Source organism: Chlorocebus sabaeus, chromosome 25 (genome assembly GCF_047675955.1).
Source record: "Chlorocebus sabaeus isolate Y175 chromosome 25, mChlSab1.0.hap1, whole genome shotgun sequence".
NCBI classification, from domain to species: domain Eukaryota; kingdom Metazoa; phylum Chordata; class Mammalia; order Primates; family Cercopithecidae; genus Chlorocebus; species Chlorocebus sabaeus.
The window spans coordinates 64,262,009-64,283,970 of record NC_132928.1 but is presented as its reverse complement, the minus strand read 5'-3'; the positions used below and the strand labels follow the sequence as shown (position 1 = coordinate 64,283,970).

General features: G+C 43.2%; 1 protein-coding gene across 1 annotated transcript in view; it reads right to left on the bottom strand.

Moving 5' to 3' along the window:
- LMX1A (LIM homeobox transcription factor 1 alpha) overlaps window positions 1–21,962 on the bottom strand; it is a 154,240-nt gene that overhangs the window by 46,755 nt on the left and 85,523 nt on the right. The window contains exon 3 of the mRNA XM_007989701.3: window positions 1,239–1,471. Coding sequence (XP_007987892.1) covers window positions 1,239–1,471 — 233 coding nt within the window. The remainder of the gene's footprint in view (window positions 1–1,238; window positions 1,472–21,962) is intronic.

Sequence of the window (21,962 nt, the reverse complement as noted above, 5' to 3'; positions counted from 1 at the left end):
GATAAGCTAGCAGGACCAAAGAGAGAGGGAAAGAGGCAGAGAAGGAATAGACTTTTAAGATTTGAGAGTGGGTGAGACACACTGACAGGTGCTAGGGCCTAGTAAGGCTGGAGTGAAGGGTGGGAGTGATCAGAACCTCCCAAACAGGCCAAAGAGATGGATAGAGTGAGGTTACAAGGGGCTTGGAAATGGACTGGAATTGGCAATGGCAAGAACTAGTAAGGTCACATAGATGTTACCTAATTGGATCTCACAGATTCCTATGGATAAGAGGAATGCTGGAGCTGTGTGGACCAACACTCCAAAAAGGCATTTCATGTTGAATGTAGTCAGTGTTAATTTGATGTAATTTGTCTGGCCTTGTGAAGCCTGCCCTGTAAAATCTTTGAACCTCTCCTGTCTTCTCTCTTTCGCCAACCCTCAAGGCAATAAGAGGGAGGGTCAAGTGGCTGATGAGGAGAAAGAACAAAATCATTCTAGTGCCTTTCTTTATGTGACCTGCCAAGCCTTAGATAGATTCCATCTTTCCCACTTGACAAATGAGGAAACAAAAGCTTAGGATTGTGGTAGACTGAATTATTGCTTCCAATCCATCATTCTCTTTAAAAGTATTATGTATCTATACCTGGGCAGGGGTTTGTGGTGCATGGAGTGTATTTCTTCTCCTCTTGACTTTGGATTTGATATTGCCATTTGCTTTGGCCAATGGAATATTAGCAGACATGATGTGTGCAGAAGCTTGAAATGTGCTCTGTGGTTGGGCATGCCTTCTTGCACTTTTACCACTCTCTGAAGATCATGCCCTGCAGCTGCTGCTCCTCAAACCTGGATCCTGGAATGAATGGCACAGAGTATTCCTAAACCTTGTCTACAGCCTGGAGCTAAGCTCAGCTGAGATCAGCAGACTCCAGCTAACTGGAAGCCTGAAGCAAAGTCCAGTTAACTCCAGTTAACCCAGACACGTGTGTGTGTGTGTGTGTGTGTGTGTGTGTGAAGTGTTTATGGTTGTATGCCATGGAATTTGAGGGTAATTTGTTATGCACCATTGTCATGGTAATCGCTGACTGATGAGAGATTACTCTGAGCCTACAAAGAAAGTTCCTGGAATACACAGAACTGCCTTGCCACGGAGCTAGGCTGCCCTGGAGGCTGGCCCTCTAGGGAAGAAACAATGCAGACAGCCACCCAACTCCATTCTACCCACCCCACCGCAGCCCTGCCCGCCGCCTGGCACTCACCTGAGTCTGAGGCTGCTGGGCTCACCAGGCTGAGCAGCTCTCGCTCCTTCTCATAGTCCCCTTTGCAGAGCAGCTGCCCCTCCTTCAGAACAAACTCGTCACCCTTCTGAAGCTGTCGCTCGCAGACACAGCAGCAGAAGCAGCTCAGGTGGTATACACTCTTCTGGGCCCGCATAACAAACTCATTGGGAGCGATGGCCTCGAAGCAGCCCCCACATTTAACAGCAAACAGCCTGGCAGCAGGAAGAAAGGAAGTACATGCACCATGAGTAAAATCTGGCTTGGTCCTGGGTCTCACCTGAAGTCAACAGCAAAAGGAGTTTCAAGAACTGGGATATGAATGTTAGAATGGAATGTACTTTAAATCCAGGTTATTTATTCCCTATGGGTCTCCCCTGAAGTCAACAGCAAAAGGAACTTCAAGAACTAGGATATGAATGTTAGAATGAAATGTATTTTAAATCCAGGTTATTTATTCCTTAAGGAGATTGAATTGAAGCATGCAGTTGAGTCACTCAAAGGCTGAAGAAGGGTGTCTGACTGGATAAAGGAAATGTGGTACATATACACCATGAAATACTATGCAGCCATAAAAAGGAACAAGACCATGTCCTTTTCAGGGACATGATTGGAGCTGGAAGCCATTATCCTCAGCAAACCATTGCAGGAAAAGAAAACCAAATACCGCATGTTCTCACTTATAAGTGGGAGCTGAACAGTGAGAACACATGGATACAGGGAGGGGAAAACACACTCTGGGGCCTGTCAGGGGATGGGGTGGGGGGAGGGAGAGCATTAGGAAAAACAGCTAATGCATACTGGGCTTAATACCGAGGTGATGGGCTGATAAATGCAGCAAACCATCATGGCACATATTTATCTATGTAACAAACCTGCACATGTACCCCAGACCCTAAAATAAAATTAAAGATTAAAAAAAAAAGAAGAGTATCCGAGTTAATGCCCAGAATGTATTTGCTGTGGTTCATGACACAGTGCTTTCAAAGGTTAGTCTACAGACTGGCACCAGGCAGGCTGTTCAGAATCCCTAGGGAAGCTTATTATTTAAATTATTTCAATCAGCAGTAACAATAACAAAATTGTCCAGGCCCACTCCTGTGAGAGTGTAAAAGGATGTGCCCCAGAATGTGAATTCTTAACAAGCTCTTGAGATGTGTAAGAGCTTAGATGTGTAATCCAGTTTTTGAAAAATGGCATCCCAACTTCCCAGCCTGATATTCAATAGATTCAGCCTATCTCTCAAGACTTAACTCTTCTTTCATTTATTTTCAACAAAACAGTTAGAGTATCTACTATATATGCCAAGCCAAAAGCCGTCAGTGCTAGTGATGTGAAGATGAATAAAGGAAAATCCCCCTCAGAATTGAGTTCAGGCCAATGGAAGAGACAGACATATCCAAATAATTCAAGTAGAGGGCTGTGGGAGTACAGAGCGGGAAATAACTAACCTGCAGGGAGTGAGTGGGGGGTGCATTTAGTATGTATTCAATAAATCTAAATCAAACAAAAGACAGGAAGGAAGGCAGGCTGGCAGGCACAAAGGGGTGGGGGGAGGGACATTCCCAGGGGAGGGAACAGCCTGTGTAAAGGCCTGGAGCCATGAACAGGCAAGGATGCCCAGGTTGTAGGGTGCACTCCACCAAGTTAGAGGCAGGTACCTCCAAGAAGGTGGCAGGTGAGGTTAAGTCATGACTCAATCACACAGTAGGGAGCTGGACATCATCTGACCAGCAATCGGGAGTATTGAATGGCTTTTTTTTTTTTTTTTTTTTTTTTGAGACAGCGTCTTGCTTTGTCACCCAAGCTGGAGTGCAGTGGCGTGATCTCGGCTCACTGCAATGTCCGCCTCTTGGGTTCAAGCGATTCTCCTGCCTCAGCCTCCTGAGTAGCTGGGATTACAGGCGCACACCACCACGCCCAGCTAATTTTTGTATTTTTAGTAGAGATGGGGTTTCACCATGTTGGTCAGTCTGGTCTTGAACTCCTGACCTCAAGTGGTGCTCCCACCTCGGCCTCCCAAAGTGCTGGGATTACAGGCATGAGCCACCTCACTAGGCTTGAATGGTTTTTTAACATGGTAATATCCAAGTTCTGGAAAAGGAGCTCCTGGCTATATGAAAAGTGGAAAAGAAACAGAGGTAGCGAGATGAGTGAGCGGCTGAGGAATTATCAGGGTCAGGACTCATGCAGCAGAGGTAAGACAGAAAGAAGGGGGCAGAGCCTACAGCTGGGAGATAGGAAAGCATGGGGCATGGCTCCCAGGCTCCTAGTGGTCAGAGCTGGCAGGTAACGATAATGCAAAGACTCCAATATACAAAATTACTCATTTCCTACCTCTGGGACTGTTTATGTCATTTCCCCGTCCTAGAAATGATGTTTTCCTGTTTAATTTATCTGAACTCAAACCACCCTGCAGGACACAGCAGCTTCCATCTTCTTGAATCCTGCCCTGATCTGTGGCCCCCAGCCTGAAGTGACTGCCCCTCCTTTGAATGATGATACCAGGAACTATCTCTGTGGGTCATTCCACAGTTCTCCAGAGATGTCTCAGAACTACAATATGAAAAGTGGTGGGCACTGGAGGCCTGTGCTCTGCTGCCAGCTCTACACATAACCCTGCAAAATCTTGGGCAGGTTGTTTAGCCTGCCCCTTCATATCTCCTTTTATCTGTCTGTTGTTAAGATGTTAGGCCAGTCTCCTCCAGCTACAAAAATTCTACCAGCAATTGCTGGCTCAAAATATTATCTTACTCTTGCCTTATTATTTTACTTTTCCCATGTTTATAACTTATCTTGTCAACAACTCCTATTTTAAGAACAAGGCCTATGGAATATTTATATACACTCACATATGGTGGGTGCTCAATAAAAGTTGATTTTATTTGACTCGTGGATCTAATTTGTTCACCCTTTCTGAAATAACATAATATATATAAACAGCCTAGCATATGAGCTGACACATAATAGATATCCAATAAAGATGCCTCTCTTCTCTTCCTTGTCGCTCCAGAGAAATAACAATTCAGGGTAACCTATGAGAAAACTAAAATTTGAAGCAGATCCCTCTGTTTCCTTTTTCTTTTTTAAATTGCTTGATGATAACATAATTGCATTTGTCAAAACTTTGGCATAAGCACAGAGACAATATACCCTAAGAATATCTCTGGGATTCATTCACTATAACATTCATTTTACTATTTCCAAAATAAAGAGTTTTTTTTTTCTTTTTTAAAGTAATAGCAAAATAGAGGGGAAAATACTTTCAAAAACGCTCTGTTTATCCCCACATGCCAGAGGGGTCAGTAGATATGGAAAGGTCAGATGGTGTACAGGAGAGAATGTCAAGGGGGCACAGAATGGCCAGAGAGAGCAGATAAAACTCCACACCACTCTCCTCTTTATAAAGCTAGATATGAGCTGACTCAGAGCCTATCCAGGGAGCTGAGGCCACCGTGCTCTGCTGATGAGCCCCACCCTGGCAGGAGCTAAGAAAACATGAACAACTGAAGAGCATTTCATATAGGCAGGCCAACTACCATGATGGCCTAAGCGTTGCCAATTCATTCACTCAAAATCTCATTCATGTACTCATTCAATCATTTATTCATTTCATTCATTCTTTCATTCATTCAGAAGCATCCACTATGCACCCGGCAATATACCACACTCTGTGTCTTTACAGGGAGAGGAGGAAAAGAAACCACCATCCAAACAGCATTCATGTACATAAACAAGTACATACTGAGTGTCTGTTATGTGGTAGGCATTGTTGTAGGCACAAAAGGATACAAGACAGACAAATCCTTGACCTCATGTAGCACACATTCTAGTGGGAGAGACAGTAAACAAACACATAAATGAATAGATAAATCATGTCTAACCTTACGGATTTACCTTTAGGGAACAGAATATAAGAACAATATAAAGCAATGTCCCATGAATATAAAATAGAATGGCATAAAGCTATCGTATATGTAATTATAATATTTAATCACCTCCCAACTCTAAATTGTGCTGGTTTATGATTCTAAGTCAATACATGTGCACTGTGTATTTACCTTGGAAGCTTCCTGGAAGAAGGCAAGAGTTTTGAGGGTGGAATGAAGGGGAAGTTAAGGAGAAGTTCCCAGGGAGGCATTACTCACAGGTTGACACAAAAAAGAGGGCCATTCAAATTCTTTGAGTGAAGGAAGGCAAGGCTTGGAAAAGATGATGAAGCCACCTCTCAGGAAACAGCCTCCTGGGACAGAGGCCAGGCTGCAGGATTGGAAGTGCATGTGCTATCTTACTTTCAACAAAGGCCTTGAAGCACCACACCAGTCCTCCCTGCCCTTGGCCATCAGAAGCACCTCAGAATAACCTATCTCGATATGCCTCTCCTCTGCCTCTCAGTTTCAGCAAGGAAGTGAAACTGGGGGACAGTCCAAGGGGTTGGAATGGCTCGTTTATCACTAACAGTTATGGTAGAGCCTGGAACTCCAGGTTCCAACTGCCCTTCCCCTGCCCTCTTACCCAGTGCAGTTTTTCTCTCTATATCTAAACCTCTGGCACATCAGCCCTTTGACTATTTGCCTTGACTCCCTCTCCCCTATGCTGGATACTGTCATTGGGCAGAAAATCCACCCATTTCATCCCTGGGCCCCAAGTCCCCGGTTGCTGTTTGCCAACCTGAGCAAACTAATCAATGCTTTTCCAGGAGCTGGTCAAAGGCCCTTTGTCCCCAAGCCCTCCTTCTCCTCCCCTTCCCCTGGAATTAACTGTTAAACAGACTCAAGGCAAATGCTCCCAGGGAGTCAACAAGCACTTGAGAAGCTGCAACAGCAGGTGGTAGCATCTGTGCTTGTCTAACTTCCACCCCGCTAATCTCCTCCTCTTTTTCTTGCCTTCTTAATTTCATCCCCCACTCCAAAAATTTCCCCCAAGCTGGAGAAGGGAGGGTTGGAGTGAGCTCAACAAAGAAAGCCCACCATGTTGACTCAGGAGTGGCTAGAGGAAGTGGCAGGAGTTGTCTGGGCTCAAATCCTGAAATGGTCATGGTCACTGGGGATTATAGACCAGGAAGAGCAGGGCAGTCCTGTTTTTTTCTTCTCTCCTTCTGTTTTTCCCTCCCTTTCTGGGTTCAAACCAGATCAACCTCGCCTTACTACCTTGACTCCTATTACCTTCACTAACCCCAGAACAATTCAAGGAGAAAAGGTGCCTGTGGTCCACCACCTGTGTGCCAGATGTGTACGCAGCTGTACGGCTACCGCTGTGGACCCAGCTGCCGACTGTACACCTCCCACAAGTTGTTTTCTCTAAGGCTCAGACAAGCAGAGAAAAGGGTTTGTTCAGAAGTCCAGGTCATAATTAAAACACAGCTTGTCTCTTCCTAATGCTCTGGATGGCATCCCCCATGGTTACTTCCCCCACTGAATGCTAATGAGACCTCACTGTGGGTTCATAGCCTGGCAGCCTGGCTGTGCCCTGGCCAGCTGGACAAGGCTTCCAGAGATGTCCAGCTCATCAAGGCATACATAACACCACCCAGCTTTCCTTGATGTTATAAATTGTCCTGCCCCTGAAGGCTCTTCAATTGATTCCTTATCTCTTCTTTGCATTTAATTCCCTCACCTGTAAAATGGGAATAACAGTATCTACCTCTTGGAAAAGCATCCAGTGCAGTACTTGTTGCAGAGACTAAGCACTCAGTGCTGTTCTTCCTCTATTGATCACTCTCTGTGGGGAAGGCTCTGGGGATGCCGTGATAAATAAGGCTGTCCCTCTCCTTAGGGAGTTCACATTCTCTGGAAGGCAGCAGACTCTAAATATATGACCTCAGTAGGATGTGTTTGGGATATGCAGAGAGAAATAGCTGGGAATAGCACAAAGGAGAGACCTTCACTTAGCTTAAACTAAAGGTCACAGAATCTTTTGTCTTATACTTTCTCTTCTTTTCCTCTTTCTCCCTGTACCTCCTCTCACTCTCCCTTTTCCACTCACTCTGCCAAGCGGGAAAATAGAGGTTGGCCGATATGCTATTCAATGCCTTGCTGACATCTCTTCTTGTATAGCTGCAAGCTATAAGATGCATAACTTTCAGTTTTGGTGAGAGAGCCTGGGTTCTTAGGCTCTGCCACTTCCAGGCAGCATGACTGGGAGAACACCACTTCATCACTTGCTGCCTCAGTTTTCTTTGATGTAAAAGGTAATAATGATGTCTTCATTTCTGGACTAATGAGGATTAAATGTACATGGAGTACTTTGTGACCTATAAGGTGTAGCACAATTTTTTTGTGCCTTTATCATTTGACCCTTGTGGATTTTTCTTTCTTGCCTCAAACATGGTTGTTACTTAAGAATTTTGTGAGTTCTGGTCGGGTGCGGTGGCTCACGCCTGTAATCCCAGCACTTTGGGAGGCCAAGGCAGGCAGATCACCTGAGGTTGGGAGGTCGAGACCAGCGTGGCCAACATGATGAAACCCCGTCTCTACTAAAAATACAAAATTAGCCAGGCATGGTGGTTCACGCCTGTAATCCCAGCTACTCAGGAGGCTGAGGCAGGAGAATCTCTTGAACCCGGGAGGCGGAGGTTGCGGTGAGCTGAGATCACACCATTGCATTCCAGCCTGGGCAACAAGAGAGAAAGAGCAAAACTCCGTCTCAAAAAAAAAAAAGAGTTAAAGAGTTCCATTCTAAGAGAACACTTCTTCCACAGCATGAGCCCTTCCACTGACTCCTCCCTGCTTTGACATGTGCATGACTGCATCTCCAGAGCATAGTGCTGACCCAGAAGATGAACCAAGGAGACACACTGCTCACGGTGCAGGCAGAACATGCTCCTTACACCAAGCCATGGGCCTCTCACCCTCTCTCCAACATGGGCCAAGATCATCAAACTGAAGCAGTGTTTCTTGTAACCAAACTCAGTCATCCGCCGGGCGCGGTGGCTCAAGCCTGTAATCCCAGCACTTTGGGAGGCCGAGATGGGCGGATCACGAGGTCAGGAGATCGAGACCATCCTGGCTAACACGGTGAAACCCCGTCTCTACTAAAAAAATACAAAAAACTAGCCGGGCGAGGTGGCGGGCGCCTGTAGTCCCAGCTACTCTGGAGGCTGAGGCGGGAGAATGGCGTAAACCCAGGAGGCGGAGCTTGCAGTGAGCAGGGATCACGCCACTGCACTCCAGCCTGGGCGACAGAGTGAGACTCCGTCTCAAAAAAAAAAAAAAAAAAAAAAAAAAAAAAAAAACTCAGTCATCCTGCCCTAGGTGAGGTGTCGGGGAAAGAACACAGGACTTGGAATGAGAAATCTGGGCTCAAAAGTGCTGTCTTTTCCAAGATGCCTCAGAAAAGCCACCATCTTTCCCTGAATCTTGGTTATCTTATCATCCATTTCTCAATGGAAATGTTCTGTTCTAGATCAGAGTTGTCTAGAACTTAGAGGCTGAGGAGGAAGGATGACTCTGTTTCCTAGGTCTCCACACACTTTCAACCAGAGAAACCCACTTCGTTCACATCTAAATTCAGGTCTCCAGATAATGTTTTAACATGCCACTGCCTTGCTATGGCAATTCTTGAACAAAATCTTCTCCAGAAACATATCATTCAAATATATATAAATATAAAACAGCTAAAGCCAAAAGACATGATATCTATTCTATTAATACAAGAGTATCACTGGAAGACAACATTTTGCTCCTAAGGCACATTGGAAACCCACTAGGCTGGATAATTTCTTACTCCCATTTTTATATTTCAAGTTTTTATTACAGGAGTTGAGAAGCCTCCTCTGTAACCAAGGAGACAAGAAGGTTTCAAAAGCAGACATGAAGGGTTGATGCCTGAGAAACTACTAGCAGACAAGTCTATGACAATCAACAAAGAAGCACCGAACTTCGGGATGCAAAGCACACTCCTGTACTGCAGACATTAGTCTCCACACAAGATGACAACCAACCGAGACACTCTAGGGACTCCTGGATTTCGATGCCTGTTGTGTAATCTTAGGAAAATCACCCTACCATTCTGAACACCTGTGTCTTCATTGTTAGAATATATTTCAACTCCAAAAATCATATTTCTGCAAAGGAAGGGGGCTTGTGGAGGACAGGAAAAAAAGAATTACTCTTTATTGAATACCCACTCAGTGCTAGAAAGTGTGATATTCTTTTTATCCATTATCTAACTAAATTTGTGGGATAGGGGTAAATAGAACCATTTTATGAACTCAAAGAGAATCTGACCATATTTCAGTTCTCTCCGTAAGAGAGAGACACTCTGGGATGGTGAACACAGGGGTCCTGTTTTGTATTTCTCTCCCACATGCTCTTTAGCACTGTCTTCATAGGAGAAACATGTAGAAAGATCAAGCAGTTAAGATGGCAGCCTCAGCTCATGAGAGAGTCACAAGACAGGCCCATGGTTTTGTAGAAGGTCCTGAGACTCCACTGCAGACATGTAGGTAGGTGAAAGGCAGGAGTTAAAAAAGAAAGTTGATCCCTTGAGGCTACTCAGCTCGTGGACCCCAAAATACCCAAAGGGATTTCTGAAAGAGGCCTACCCTCTATGGGTGTGGGTTAGGAACAAATAGTGTGTGGGGACACTCTGACCCAACACCACCAGCCAAGAGTCTACTGTGACTCCAAAGAGATTGGGAAACAGGACAAATCTTGCTGGAACCCTATTCCCTGGGGAGCCTGGTAAGTCGGGTCATTCTTTTCAAGATATAGGCAGAAATGTAGCCAATGGGGACAAGGTTGGACCCAGGAAAACCTGAGGAAATCCACCCAGAAAGAGGCTAAGATCTTCATTAACCTCATCCCAAAGTCCTGCAGACCTTAAAGAGAGCTTCTTAAAGCCTCCATACCATAGACAAACAAGTAGAAGGATGGAGGACAAAGCAAATCCATGAAAAACCCTGATGCCAGTTTGAGCCAACTGTAGCGTACTGCGTTTGCCCCACCAAAATAAGAAATCACAGCCATCTGTAGCTTTGGACAGTAGTCTACTACAGATCAGCTGTCTTTCTCCAGGCACCACCGATATGAGTTTTGATAAGATATATGAACCTTCTGGTTTAGAAAGTAAGAGAGGGTTTGGGGCTCTTTAACAAGGCAGGAATCTGTGTATCATTCAGTTTCCACCTCTCCACCAGGGGGCAGCATAGCAGCATTCATTCAGTGCCATGTTGACTTGGTAACTGAGGTCATCCAGGCAGACACAGGGATTGGCCATAAGCCAAAACTGTCTGCTGGAAAATCTGCTGCTGGGAGTCTGGGAGACCATGTGGCTAAACTGAAGGAGAGATGGTGAGAGAAGAGTATTCAAAAGTATTGAGAACCAAAAGCATGGCTTGTGGCCTTAGAAGTAGTGACACAAGCAACCTTGTCAGCTGGCTCAAGGTCTCTGTCCTTGAGGCTGAGCCAACAACACCACAATAAGCAACTGAGCACATGGTCCTGGGGCGGTGGGAAAGTCTGCATGGACAATAGAGTGGCAGGATCTTCTATAGGAGACAGTCTCAAGACTCTGCAGTGGTGAGAAAATGGGAAACAATAAGTGGCTGGCAGAGCCAATCAGGGTCTCTGTCTGCCTGCAGCTCCTGGGGAGCTATAAGGAGGACCATACAATGGGATGAACGAGTGGGAGCGAGAACTGCTAAGTATGATGTCTGCACGTCCCAGAGGCTCCGGGAGGCACTGATCTCACCAAGAAGGGCAGGGTAATGCACATGGTTTTTCATCTATCACAAATGTTGCTGGCAATGGGTGGTTTCTACCTTGAAATGGTAGACTAACTGCTTTTCTTGTTCTCACAAAGTGTCCATTCCAGACTCAGCAAGACATTGTGGGAAGAGGACAGCTTTTGACATCTGATAAAACCTGGATTCAAACCTTGATTAAGAACTTGATCAAGTTACAAACTGTCTTGGAGCCTCAGCTTCTTTATCTCTAAAAATGAGATCATAACAACCTTATAAGATATTTTGGAGATTAAGTAAAATAGTGTATTTTAAGTATCTGACACATACTAGTTGCTCTCGATAAGTGGTACTCATTAACTGCCTTTATTAAAATCAGTTTACCATATCTGCCCATGTAAATATTTATGTAAGATAATTTATTTCAAGACAGTCAACTGAGCCAAAAACAAAACTTTACATGTATCTCAAGGCTCTGTCCCTCATTATTATACCAAATAAAATCAAACTTCAACCAGCCTTTCATATATTACTGGAGAAGACACCAACAAACAAATATGAAAGACCAAACACTTGAGAGGAAACTGAGGGTACATCTCATTCAGGCAGATATGGCTATGGTCTACCCTAACCCAAGGTCAATATTGACACCAGCCACGAGTGTTGACCCACACACAAATTCATTGCCTAACACCCAGCATATGTTCAGGAAGTTGTCAGCTCCATGTTTAGCCAACCAGAGCCAATAGTTGCTATTTGGTTAATGCTGACATTATCTGGCAAATATTTGAAACAGACCCTTTCCCCACATCATTTTGGTTCTCAGATGACTGCTTCTTACAGAGGCTGCTGACTATTGTGTGGACATGTATTGAGACATCCCTATCCTTGCCTTGCTTCCCTGGCTATCTGACTTCCTGTTCACCAAGAGACCAGTCAACCTCTTTCCTCATATTACAAATTGAAAGAAACCAAGGCCAATAAAGAGGCAATAATCTACCCCAGACCACAAAGAAAGCTATGATTGCTGAGAGGACCAGACAGAGCTTGAGACTTAGTCAATGATCAGGAAACTAAAGAGATTATAACATGGCCCAGTGAGAGATGAAAAGGTACTCCTCCAGGCTCTTAAGCAGTGTTCTGAACAACTAAATGAGGAGACAATGTCAGACAAGATGAATGAGTGCGCTGTGTGTGGGACAGTGAGTCTCTCCCACTCAGAAGCTTTCTTTTCCTCCCCTCTTCTTCTTTGTTGAAACCTGAAAAGTATCTATGAGTCAAGCCCTAGGACAAAAGATTGTGGTGAAAGTGTGTATTTCAATAACTCAAGCCAAGGTGGCACAACTTATAGACTTTGCATATTGTCACACAGACAGGCACAAATGGCAAGAAACATAAAACAGACATATGGAAAATATATGTTTTCCTTTTAGGGAGTTAAGGTTTGGTTTCCTTTGAAAATGTCAGTTTTCCTTTCCCTTCATCCTCATTAGCCTCCTGGGACACTCTTAAACATATCCAGCAAACAACGGAGCAGGACAAATGAGGTATTTTTAGCTGATATTCTGGGCACAGATTCCTATTGTTCCACAATTTTTGGCTTGGCTGGATGGCACGTGGCCAATACAATGTACACTCTTGCAAAGAATGTATGTTTCCTGGGCTGTGTGTGTGTATGCGTGTGTGTGTGTATGTGTGTGATAATAGGAAGGACAAGGGTTTTACTGACGGTGTTTTGATGGGAAAGATTCTGGGATACTAACAGGGGGCCACATCAAACTCTCCATGAATCCTGTTTGCTTTGGTCAACATCACTTTTCACTTATTATTACCATTGTGCTATATGTCCAAAAAAAAATTTTTTAAAGCCATAGTGTCACAACTGAAGAGCTCCTAGAATCAACTGTTTCCAGCAGTACTATATTAGGAACTAAATGTATTCTGAAAACAAATGATTACGTTCCCAAATCATCTGGTGCACTGCCTAGCATATAACAATGTTCAAAACACTGACAGTTATGATGATCTTCCTCCTACTTATACATGACTCCTGTTCTCAAGGGTCACCCAGTCTTGTAGGGGAGACAAACAAGAAAAGAAAAGCATCCACTGACAATCTGAGTAAAAATCTCCCTGTGGCATAAAAACCACAGGGAGCTGCTATGAGGCTTTCCCTTTCTAACTGATGGGTGGAAAATATATCTGGATTATTTGAATTTTCAGAATGCCTTTAGTTCTACGATCTCAAAGCACATGCAATCTTGTATAAACATCTTAGCTCTGAAATAATTGAAAAGGGGGTCAGATTCTATGATCTTATTCAATTACGCTCATTTTTCAGAGGACAAAACTGGCATAACAGCAGAATGTGGCACATTAAGCACACTCCAAAATCCAGCAGTAATGGAGCCTGTGTACAGAAGCTCGGGGTCCTGAAACCCCAAAGCAGCCTCTTTATCACAGAACTATGTTGTCTTCCTTTCATGTTAGACTTCAGGTGTCTTGAGAACTCTACGGAAGTTTCAATAAAGTCTGATCCAGTGGAAGTGACATAGTTCTTGTTTCTTGATTTTTTTTTTTTTTTTTTTTTTTTTAGACAGAGTCTTGCTCTGTCGCCTGGGTTAGAGTGCAGTGGCCAGATCTCAGCTCACTGTAAGTTCTGCCTTCCGGGTTTACGCCATTCTCCTGCCTCAGCCTCCCAAGTAGCTGGAACTACAGGCGCCCACCACCTCGCCTGGCTAGTTTGTGTTTTTTTGTTTTTTTTTGTTTTTTTTTTGTATTTTTAAGTAGAGATGGGGTTTCACCATGTTAGCCAGGATGGTCTCGATCTCCTGACCTCGTAATCCACCCATCTCGGCCTCCCAAAGTGCTGGGATTACAGGCTTGAGCCACCATGCCAGGTCTGTTTCTTGATTTTTAAAAATGTTTGTATCCTTCAATTTTTTAACCCTTTTTATTCTTCAACCCTCTCCCTATCCTTCCATTTCAACTCTCCTTCCACCCACTAAAAACTGGAAGGCACCATACCCTTTATGATGGCTACTCTCAAAGAGATAAGAAAGTAACAGGTGTTGGGTGTAGAGAAATTGGAACTCTTGTGCATTGTCAGTGGAAATGTAAAATGGTGCAGTGTTGTGGAATATAGTATGGAGGTTCCTCAAAAAATTAAAAATAGAATTACCATGTGATCTAGCAATCCACTTCTGCATATATAGCCAAAATGATTGAAAACAAGGACTCAAGGAGATGTTTGTATGCCCAAGTTCACAGCAGCATTATGCACAGTAGCCAAGAGGTGAAAGCAGCTCAGGTGTCACTGACAGATGAACAGATAAACAAAATGTGGTATACGCCTACAATGAAATATTATTCAGCCTTAAAAAGGAAGAAAATTCTAACATACACTACGACATAATGAGGATATTATGATAAGTGAAATAAGACATTTGCAAAAGACAAATACAGTATGATGGTACTTAGGAAGTTCCTAGAGTAGTCAAATTCAGTGAGATGAAAGTAGAACAGTTGCTTCCAGGAAAAGAAAATGAAGAGGTACTATTTAATGAGCATAGAGTTTTAGTTTGCAAGATAAAAAGATGTATGTGGATAGAGAGTGGTGATAGTAGCACAACAGTATGAATGTACTTAATGCCACTGAACTGTACACTTAATAATGGTTGAGATGATAAATTTCATGTTAGGCGTATTTTATCATACTTTTTTAAAAATAAAAAAATGATTTTTTTTAACTGAAAGACACAATCATTATTTATGCTCTACCTTCTCTAACCAAAATATAGGTGATTATGTTCCCAAGTGAAACTCTCACCAGTCTCCCTTGCAGTTAGGGGTAGCCATGTGAGGTAGTACATGGATTCTATTGGTGAGAAAAGCTCTAGAAAATCTACTGTTTTCTCAATAAAATGAGACAATCTCAGCTGGTGCATACATTTTCCTCTTTACCCTTTACCCTTTTTTTCTGCCTGGAATTAAAATGCAATACTTAGAGATAAAACAGCTATCTTGGGACTAAGAGAATGAAAGCTACCTGTTAAGAATGCAGAGAAAGAAGAAAGAAGCCTGAATTCTTGAAAATTTCCTTGAGCAGTTACACCTTCGTCGGACTTCCTACTTCTTGACTCCCTCTTAGTGAGAAAAATTAAAGCTCTCTTTGATTAAATTAGTCAAGACAGAATTATATGATGCCAAAAGCAGTCCTGCTCTAATCTCTTCATATTGACTTGCTAAAGGGATATCCTCTTCCCACCTGATGTCTTGAATGTCCTACACTGCTATCTAGGGCTAACTCTTCCACTTAAGTGCTAAAGTTTGTCACTTCATGCTTACTCAAAAACTACATCATATATTCTTCCTCTTTGCAAATATGTTTTACAATTTTTTTTCTTGTTTCTCCCATTTTGGAAAAAAATACCCTTCTCTTGATTCCATTTCCTCTACCAGCTACCTTTTCATTTATCTGATGACCTTTGTAGAAAAAAAAATTGTTTAAATTACTTCTATTTACTATCTCCAGTTCCTCTCTTTTTAGACGAATCCAATCAGGTACTTATCCCACCCTTTCTAACAAAACTGTCTTGAAAAGGTCACTAATGCCCTCCATAGTGTTTAGTCCTCACCATACTAAGCCCGTCAGCAGGCTTGGATATCATCAGTCATTTGACTTTCAGGACTGCTCACTCCTGATTTTCCTCCCACCTCACTGGTCACTCCTGCTTTGTTCTCCCTTACCAGTTTCTCTTCATCTCCCTGACCATGAAATGTTTAGTTTTCTTTATCTACACTCACTCCCCTTATTGACCTGAGCCAGTCCCATTACTTTAAATATCATACATTTGCTAAATGATTTTGACATTTCTATCTCCACCCCAGCTTGCTCTTTTAAATCAAACTTGTATACCCAACTACCTACTCAACATCTTCACTTGGATTTCTAATCACAGTATCAAATGTAACAAAACCAAAATAAAATTCCTGATCTTTTCCCACCCACCTCACCCTGGCTCAAATCTGCTCCAACTACAACCTCTCCATTTCCATTGATGGATGGTACCTACATCTTACCTGTTGCTCAAGACAAACATTGTGGACTCATTCTTGACTTCTTTATCCTCCACATCTCATATCCAATGTGCCAACAAGCAATTTCTGCTCCATCCTCAAAGAATAGCCAGGATAGTCATTTCTCGTTATCTCACAGCTCCCACTATAGTCCTGCCTCCACCATATCTTCCCTGGGTTACCTCCTCAATGGACCATTTGCTTCCTCTTGTCACCTGCTATGCTGATCTTCAGCACAGCACTCAGGGTTATCCTACTACCTAAATCAGATCATGTCCCTCATCTGCGATCTAGCAATCTATTTCATTCCCATTTTCCAGATAAGAAAACAAAGACTTAGGAAGGTTTAAATAATTTGCTCAATTTTACACAGCTAGTATTTGGGGGTGTCAGGATTTAAATCAAGACTGCCATTATATCACTGCCTAACTTAGCTTTGGGGGTTGTCCTCATCAAATGGTAGGATGGTATTTTGCAAATTAAAAACTCTGTGTGACTACAAGGTAATACTACCACCATTATCAACACAAGCTCCTGATATGGTAGTGCTGAATGAAGAAGGTTATCAATTATATTGAAATATTTTACCTAGAAAGGAAAGGCAAGAGTTTCCCCTCCAATACTTGAAAGAAAACCCAGACTGAGATCAACAATCCCGGATGAGTCTAACCCAGGAGAGGATCAACTTTGTGACTTATGCTGAAACAAGCAAGGAGGGACTGGGTAAAAATAGAAAACCCAGGAGGAATGGTGGCAGCCTGCACACAGCCCCCACCAACACCCCAACCACAAAACTCATATGCAAGTCTGCAATATAATTTTCATCTTGGATGCCTTTCATATGGCTCTGCTCCCCATACCCAGCTCCATTCAGAAGATAAAAGAAGAGGGATAGACATGAGTAGCTAAAGAACCACAAAAATCTCTGTGAAACAGGATTCTTGGTTTAAAATCACAGTGACAAGTTATGTGTACAGACATGCATAAAGCATGCATATGCTCACACACACGCACGCGCGCACACACACACACACATACATGCTGCCTTAGACTAGCGATCCACACAGCATGCTACAGCCAGAAGTTTGGGGAGGAATTTTTAATGATAGCCCCTCCCAACCATGGAAATAAATAATGACAAGTTAGGGTGTCCTCAACCAGAGGAAGTCTTCAAGAGAGCACGACCTTTGAGGGATGTCTGCATTTTGCTGCGGCAGTGCACTCTCAGATCTTATAAGGTGAAACTAAACGGAATGCTGATATAGGAAAAGCAGGTCTAGTGCGGTGGCTCATGCCTACAATCCCAGCACTTTAGGAGGCTGAAGCAGGAGGATCGCTTGAACCCAAGAGATTGAGACCAGCCTGGGCAACTTGGGGAGACCCCGTCTCAATAAAAAAAATTTAAAAATTAGCCAGGTGTGGTCATGTGTGCCTGTAGTCCCAGCTACTTGAGAAGCTGAGGTGGGAGGATTACTTGAGCCCAGGAGGTCGAGGCTGCAGTGAGCCATGTTCAAGCCACTCTACTCCAGCTTGGGAGACAGAGCAATACTCTGTCTCGAAATAAAAAAGGAAGCCCAAGTGCGGTGGCTCACGCCTGTAATCCCAGCACTTTGGGAGGCCAAAGCAGGCAGATCACAAAGTCAGGAGATCGAGACCATCCTGGCTAACACGGTGAAACTCCGTCTACTTCTTGACTCCCTCTAAAAATACAAAAAAATTAGCTGAGCGTGTTGGTGGGCGCCTGTAGTCCCAGCTACTCAGGAGGCTGAGGCAGGAGAATGGCGGGAACCCGGGGGGTGGAGCTTGCAGTGAGTCGAGATCGTGCCACTGCACTCAAGCCTGGGTGACAGTGTGAGACTCCATCTCAAAAAAAAAAAAAAAAAAGGAAAAGAAGCCCCAGGAGTCCACCCCTTCCTTGCTTGGGACCTTCAGGTTCCAAGTTACAATTGCAAAAATAGGAAGTTGCAGACCTGTTCCTCCAAGTCAAAAGATAAGGCCAGAGGCGTCTCTTGCTGGTTCCAAGAGAAATACCTGCCTCTATCATTCAGTGACTGGCAGATTACCTAGAGCCAGGCACAAGGGCAGGGAGCCTTTTGTCTTTTGGCAAAGGAAGAGGAAGAGGAGTTCCTGTGGAGTTCCCTTTCAAAAGGCTTGTAGACACTGCCCCAGTCATCCAGGAAGAAGAGACTTCTCTGTCACTCAAACACGAGTGCCTCTCTGAGCCCTGCACGTCTTTCCACTGTGAACAGGGAGCCATACACACTGGCATCAACCTCCATTGCACTGTACCAACGAGAGCTACCCTGGAAAAAAACCTAGTCATTGTTATTGTCGTTGAAATGTATTGTTATCTAGACTTCAGTCATGGGCTGAATCCCTCCAAGAACAGGTCAGTACCTTACCTCCATGAAGAAAAATATTCCTTTCCCAAACTGCATGAGATGGGCAGAGAGAAAAAGCGTAGGCAAAACCCATACAACAGCTTCACCAACCAGGAAACAACTTAAAGCTCATGACCAACTAATTTATAGGCACAACTGGGAGAAATATGACTTTCATAGCACCTCCCACAAAGGGACACAAAGATCCTTATAATTAGTAAATAGTGAAAAAGGTAATTGGGGAACCTAAATGATTGATTATTTAAGGAAGGGGTTTTATTCATATAAACAACAAATGTTTATTGGGCGCCCATGATTCTAGCTGCTAATATTGAGGTACTACTCCAGGTTCTAGGAATATAACAGTAAACACACTAGGGGAAAATCCTTGACCTTGGAGTTTACATTTGATAGAAAACAAATAGGTACCAACGAAATGTCAGATGAGTGCAATGGATGAAAATGAAGGAGTAAAGGAGGATGAGAAGTGCCAGGTCTGTGGGAGTTATAATTTTCCCTGGATAACTGATGTTAAAGCAAAGATCTGAAGGAGCTGATAAGGAATTAGCCTTACCAATATCTGTGGGAAGAGCGTTCTAGGCAGAGAAAACAGCAGGAACAGAAGCCCTGAGGTAGAAGTAGGACCAGCATTTTGGACAAATAGTAGAGTGCAGTGTGGCTGTGGCAAAGATGGGGCAAAGAAAAGAGAGGTAAGAGCTGAGATTAGAGAACTCACAAGGGAAAGGCTGGATCGGTCAGAGAAACCTTGTAGATCACAGGGAGGACTTCAACTTTTCCTCTGGAAACCAGGGGAGGGCATTTTGCAAATAAATGACATGCTGGATGAACTAATTATCTTTCCTTCTCTCTCTCTTTCTTTCTTTCTCTCTCCTTCTTTCTTTCTTTCTCTCTCTTTCTTTCTCTCTCTCTCTCTCTTTCTTTCTCTTTTCCTTCCTTCCTTCATTTATTGAGGTGAAATTCATAGATTTCAAAGGGAACAATTCTATGATATTCAGTACATTCACGATGTAATACAACTACCACCTCTGTCTAGTTCCAAAACATTTCCATCATTTCCACATAAAACACTTTTTCCATTGAGCAGTTTCCCCCCATTTTCCCTGTCGTCAAATGTGGGCCACTACCAATCAGTTCTGTCTCTACTGATATACCTGATCTGGATATTTTATATACGTTTAATCATATAATATGTGGCCTTTTGTGCCTATCTTCTTTCACCTAGCATAATGTTTTCTAGGTTCATTGCATTCAGCAGCATATATCGAGGTACATGTGTTCAGTAGCATGTGTCAATACTTCATTTTTTATGGCTAAATAATATTCCATTGTATGATAGACCACATTTTGTTTATCCAATCAATCATCCATTCATGCACACTTGTGTTGTTTCCACCTTTTGTAGTGAATAGTGCTGCTATGAACCTGTGTGCATATGTAGTTATCTGAATGCCTGTTTTCAATTCTTTCATCCTACACCTAGGATGAAGTTTTAATGGAATCACTATCACTGCTGTGTTGAGAGATACTTGTGGGGAGGATAAGAACAGAAGGAAGAAAGCCAGTGAGAAAGCTATTGAAATACTCCAGGTAAGAGATGACAGAGACTGAAAAGAGACTAGGGAGAAAACAGGAAAGTGAAGTGGAAATGAATTGAAGTGAATATTTCAAGGGAACAGGAATAATGAAACCCACCAAAGGTTGCTGACAGATCAAGTGAGATGATGACTGAGCACTGGCAATGGAAATCAGTACTGGGGAGGTCAGTGAAGGGGACATGGCTAGGGAGAAAGCCTCAGTGGAATAAGAGGACATGGTGACCCAGAGTAAACATCCCTTTCAAAGAGTTTTACTAAAGAACACAGAGAAATTGAGTGACAGACAGAGGGGGATCTAGGGTCAAAAGATTGTTTTTAATGGGAGTAATTATAGAATGTTTGCTGATAAGAATAATTTTGTACTAGAGAAGTCTTAAGGATGTAGGAGGGAAGTGGGGGAGGAGTACTGGAGTGACATTCCACAAGTAAATGAGAGGGAGATCAGAGGGGAGCTAGGGCACTTGTGGAGTGAGTGTTGGCCTTAATTTAGAGCAAGTAAAGACTCCTAGATGCTCTAGGCAGAATTCTGGGAAACTCATATTGGAAAGAGCCTAAAGTCTGGACCACTCTGGATTATTTGATCTAATAACAAGGGAAGCCAAGTTTAAGCCAAAATATTGCATAAACGAAAGCACTCATATTTGACTGTATAATATACTAAATAATTTTGCTATGCCACATATTTACTCTTCTCATGATGTTTTGGGGCCAGTGTTAAAGCAAAGTTCATGAATGGTGAAGCAGATGACTCAGGAGTGAGCACACTGACTAGATAAACTAAGCCCTGCACCTCAAACCACATGCATGATGTTGAGGCCTTAGGAATGGCATTGAGAGATGCTGTTACCAAGATCACTAGTAAATATTCCCACCTCTAATGCCAATACGTACACATAGTAAGTAAGATGGAGGTATGTTTACAATATCTTTTTCTAGTATTTAAGGGCAGCTATGGTATAGCAGAAAGAGCACTGAAAGGTCTGGATTCGAGGTCCCACTTTACCACTTATTAGCTGTGTGACCTTAGTCAAGGTAATTAACTTCTCTGAGCCTGAATTTCTTCAACTGTAAAATGGGCTTAGTGGCACCCATGCACCAGTCAACAGCAGCAAATGAGGAGATATCTCTAAAAGCTGTTTCTAAAGTAGTACATGGTTATCCAGATAGTCAGGCTTTAACTGTCTAGATGTGCTTCACATTGTTATGAAAATTGTTGAAAGCCATTGCAAAGACCATATGACAGGCAACATAAAAATCTTCAAAAGCGGAGCTATACTTTCTATGCACTGGAAACAAAGCCAAGGAATAGGACAGAGCATGTGGCCTCTTCTAGAGTCCAGACTCATTACTTCATCCCTGGCTAGGCCTCCAAAGGCCCACCAAGAGCTACCCAGAGATGGATTTCCTGTTTCACCACTTACTCCCATCACTTCACCAAGCACATTTCAGTCCCTTGGAGGCTCTGGGACAAAAGAGGGTGAGATAATGAGTTTAGACTCTCAATTTGGAGACTACCACCAGAGGGTGTTATCTCTCCCAGGGCAGACAGCAGGGCTGCTTAGAATATCCTGCTGAGAATCAGTTTTCCTAAGGTTTGTTTGCACAGAGCCTGCATTTCCATCCTCATCATAGACACTGCAGATCAGAGTTCAGCAAACTAATAGAATAAATGCAGGAATTGCCCCTGCACCAAAAGATACCAGAATTTCAACTGCACTATACACCTCCCCTGGTGTCCCTTTAGATCAACCCTGTCCAATAGAACTTCTTGCGATGATGAAAATGTCTTAGTTCAACCATTGTGGAAGACAGTGTGGAGATTCTTCAAAGTCTTAGAACCAGAAATACCATTTGACCCAGCAACTCCATTACTGGGTATATACCCAAAGGAATATAAATAATCCTATTATAAAGATACATGCATGCCTATGTTCATTGCAGCACT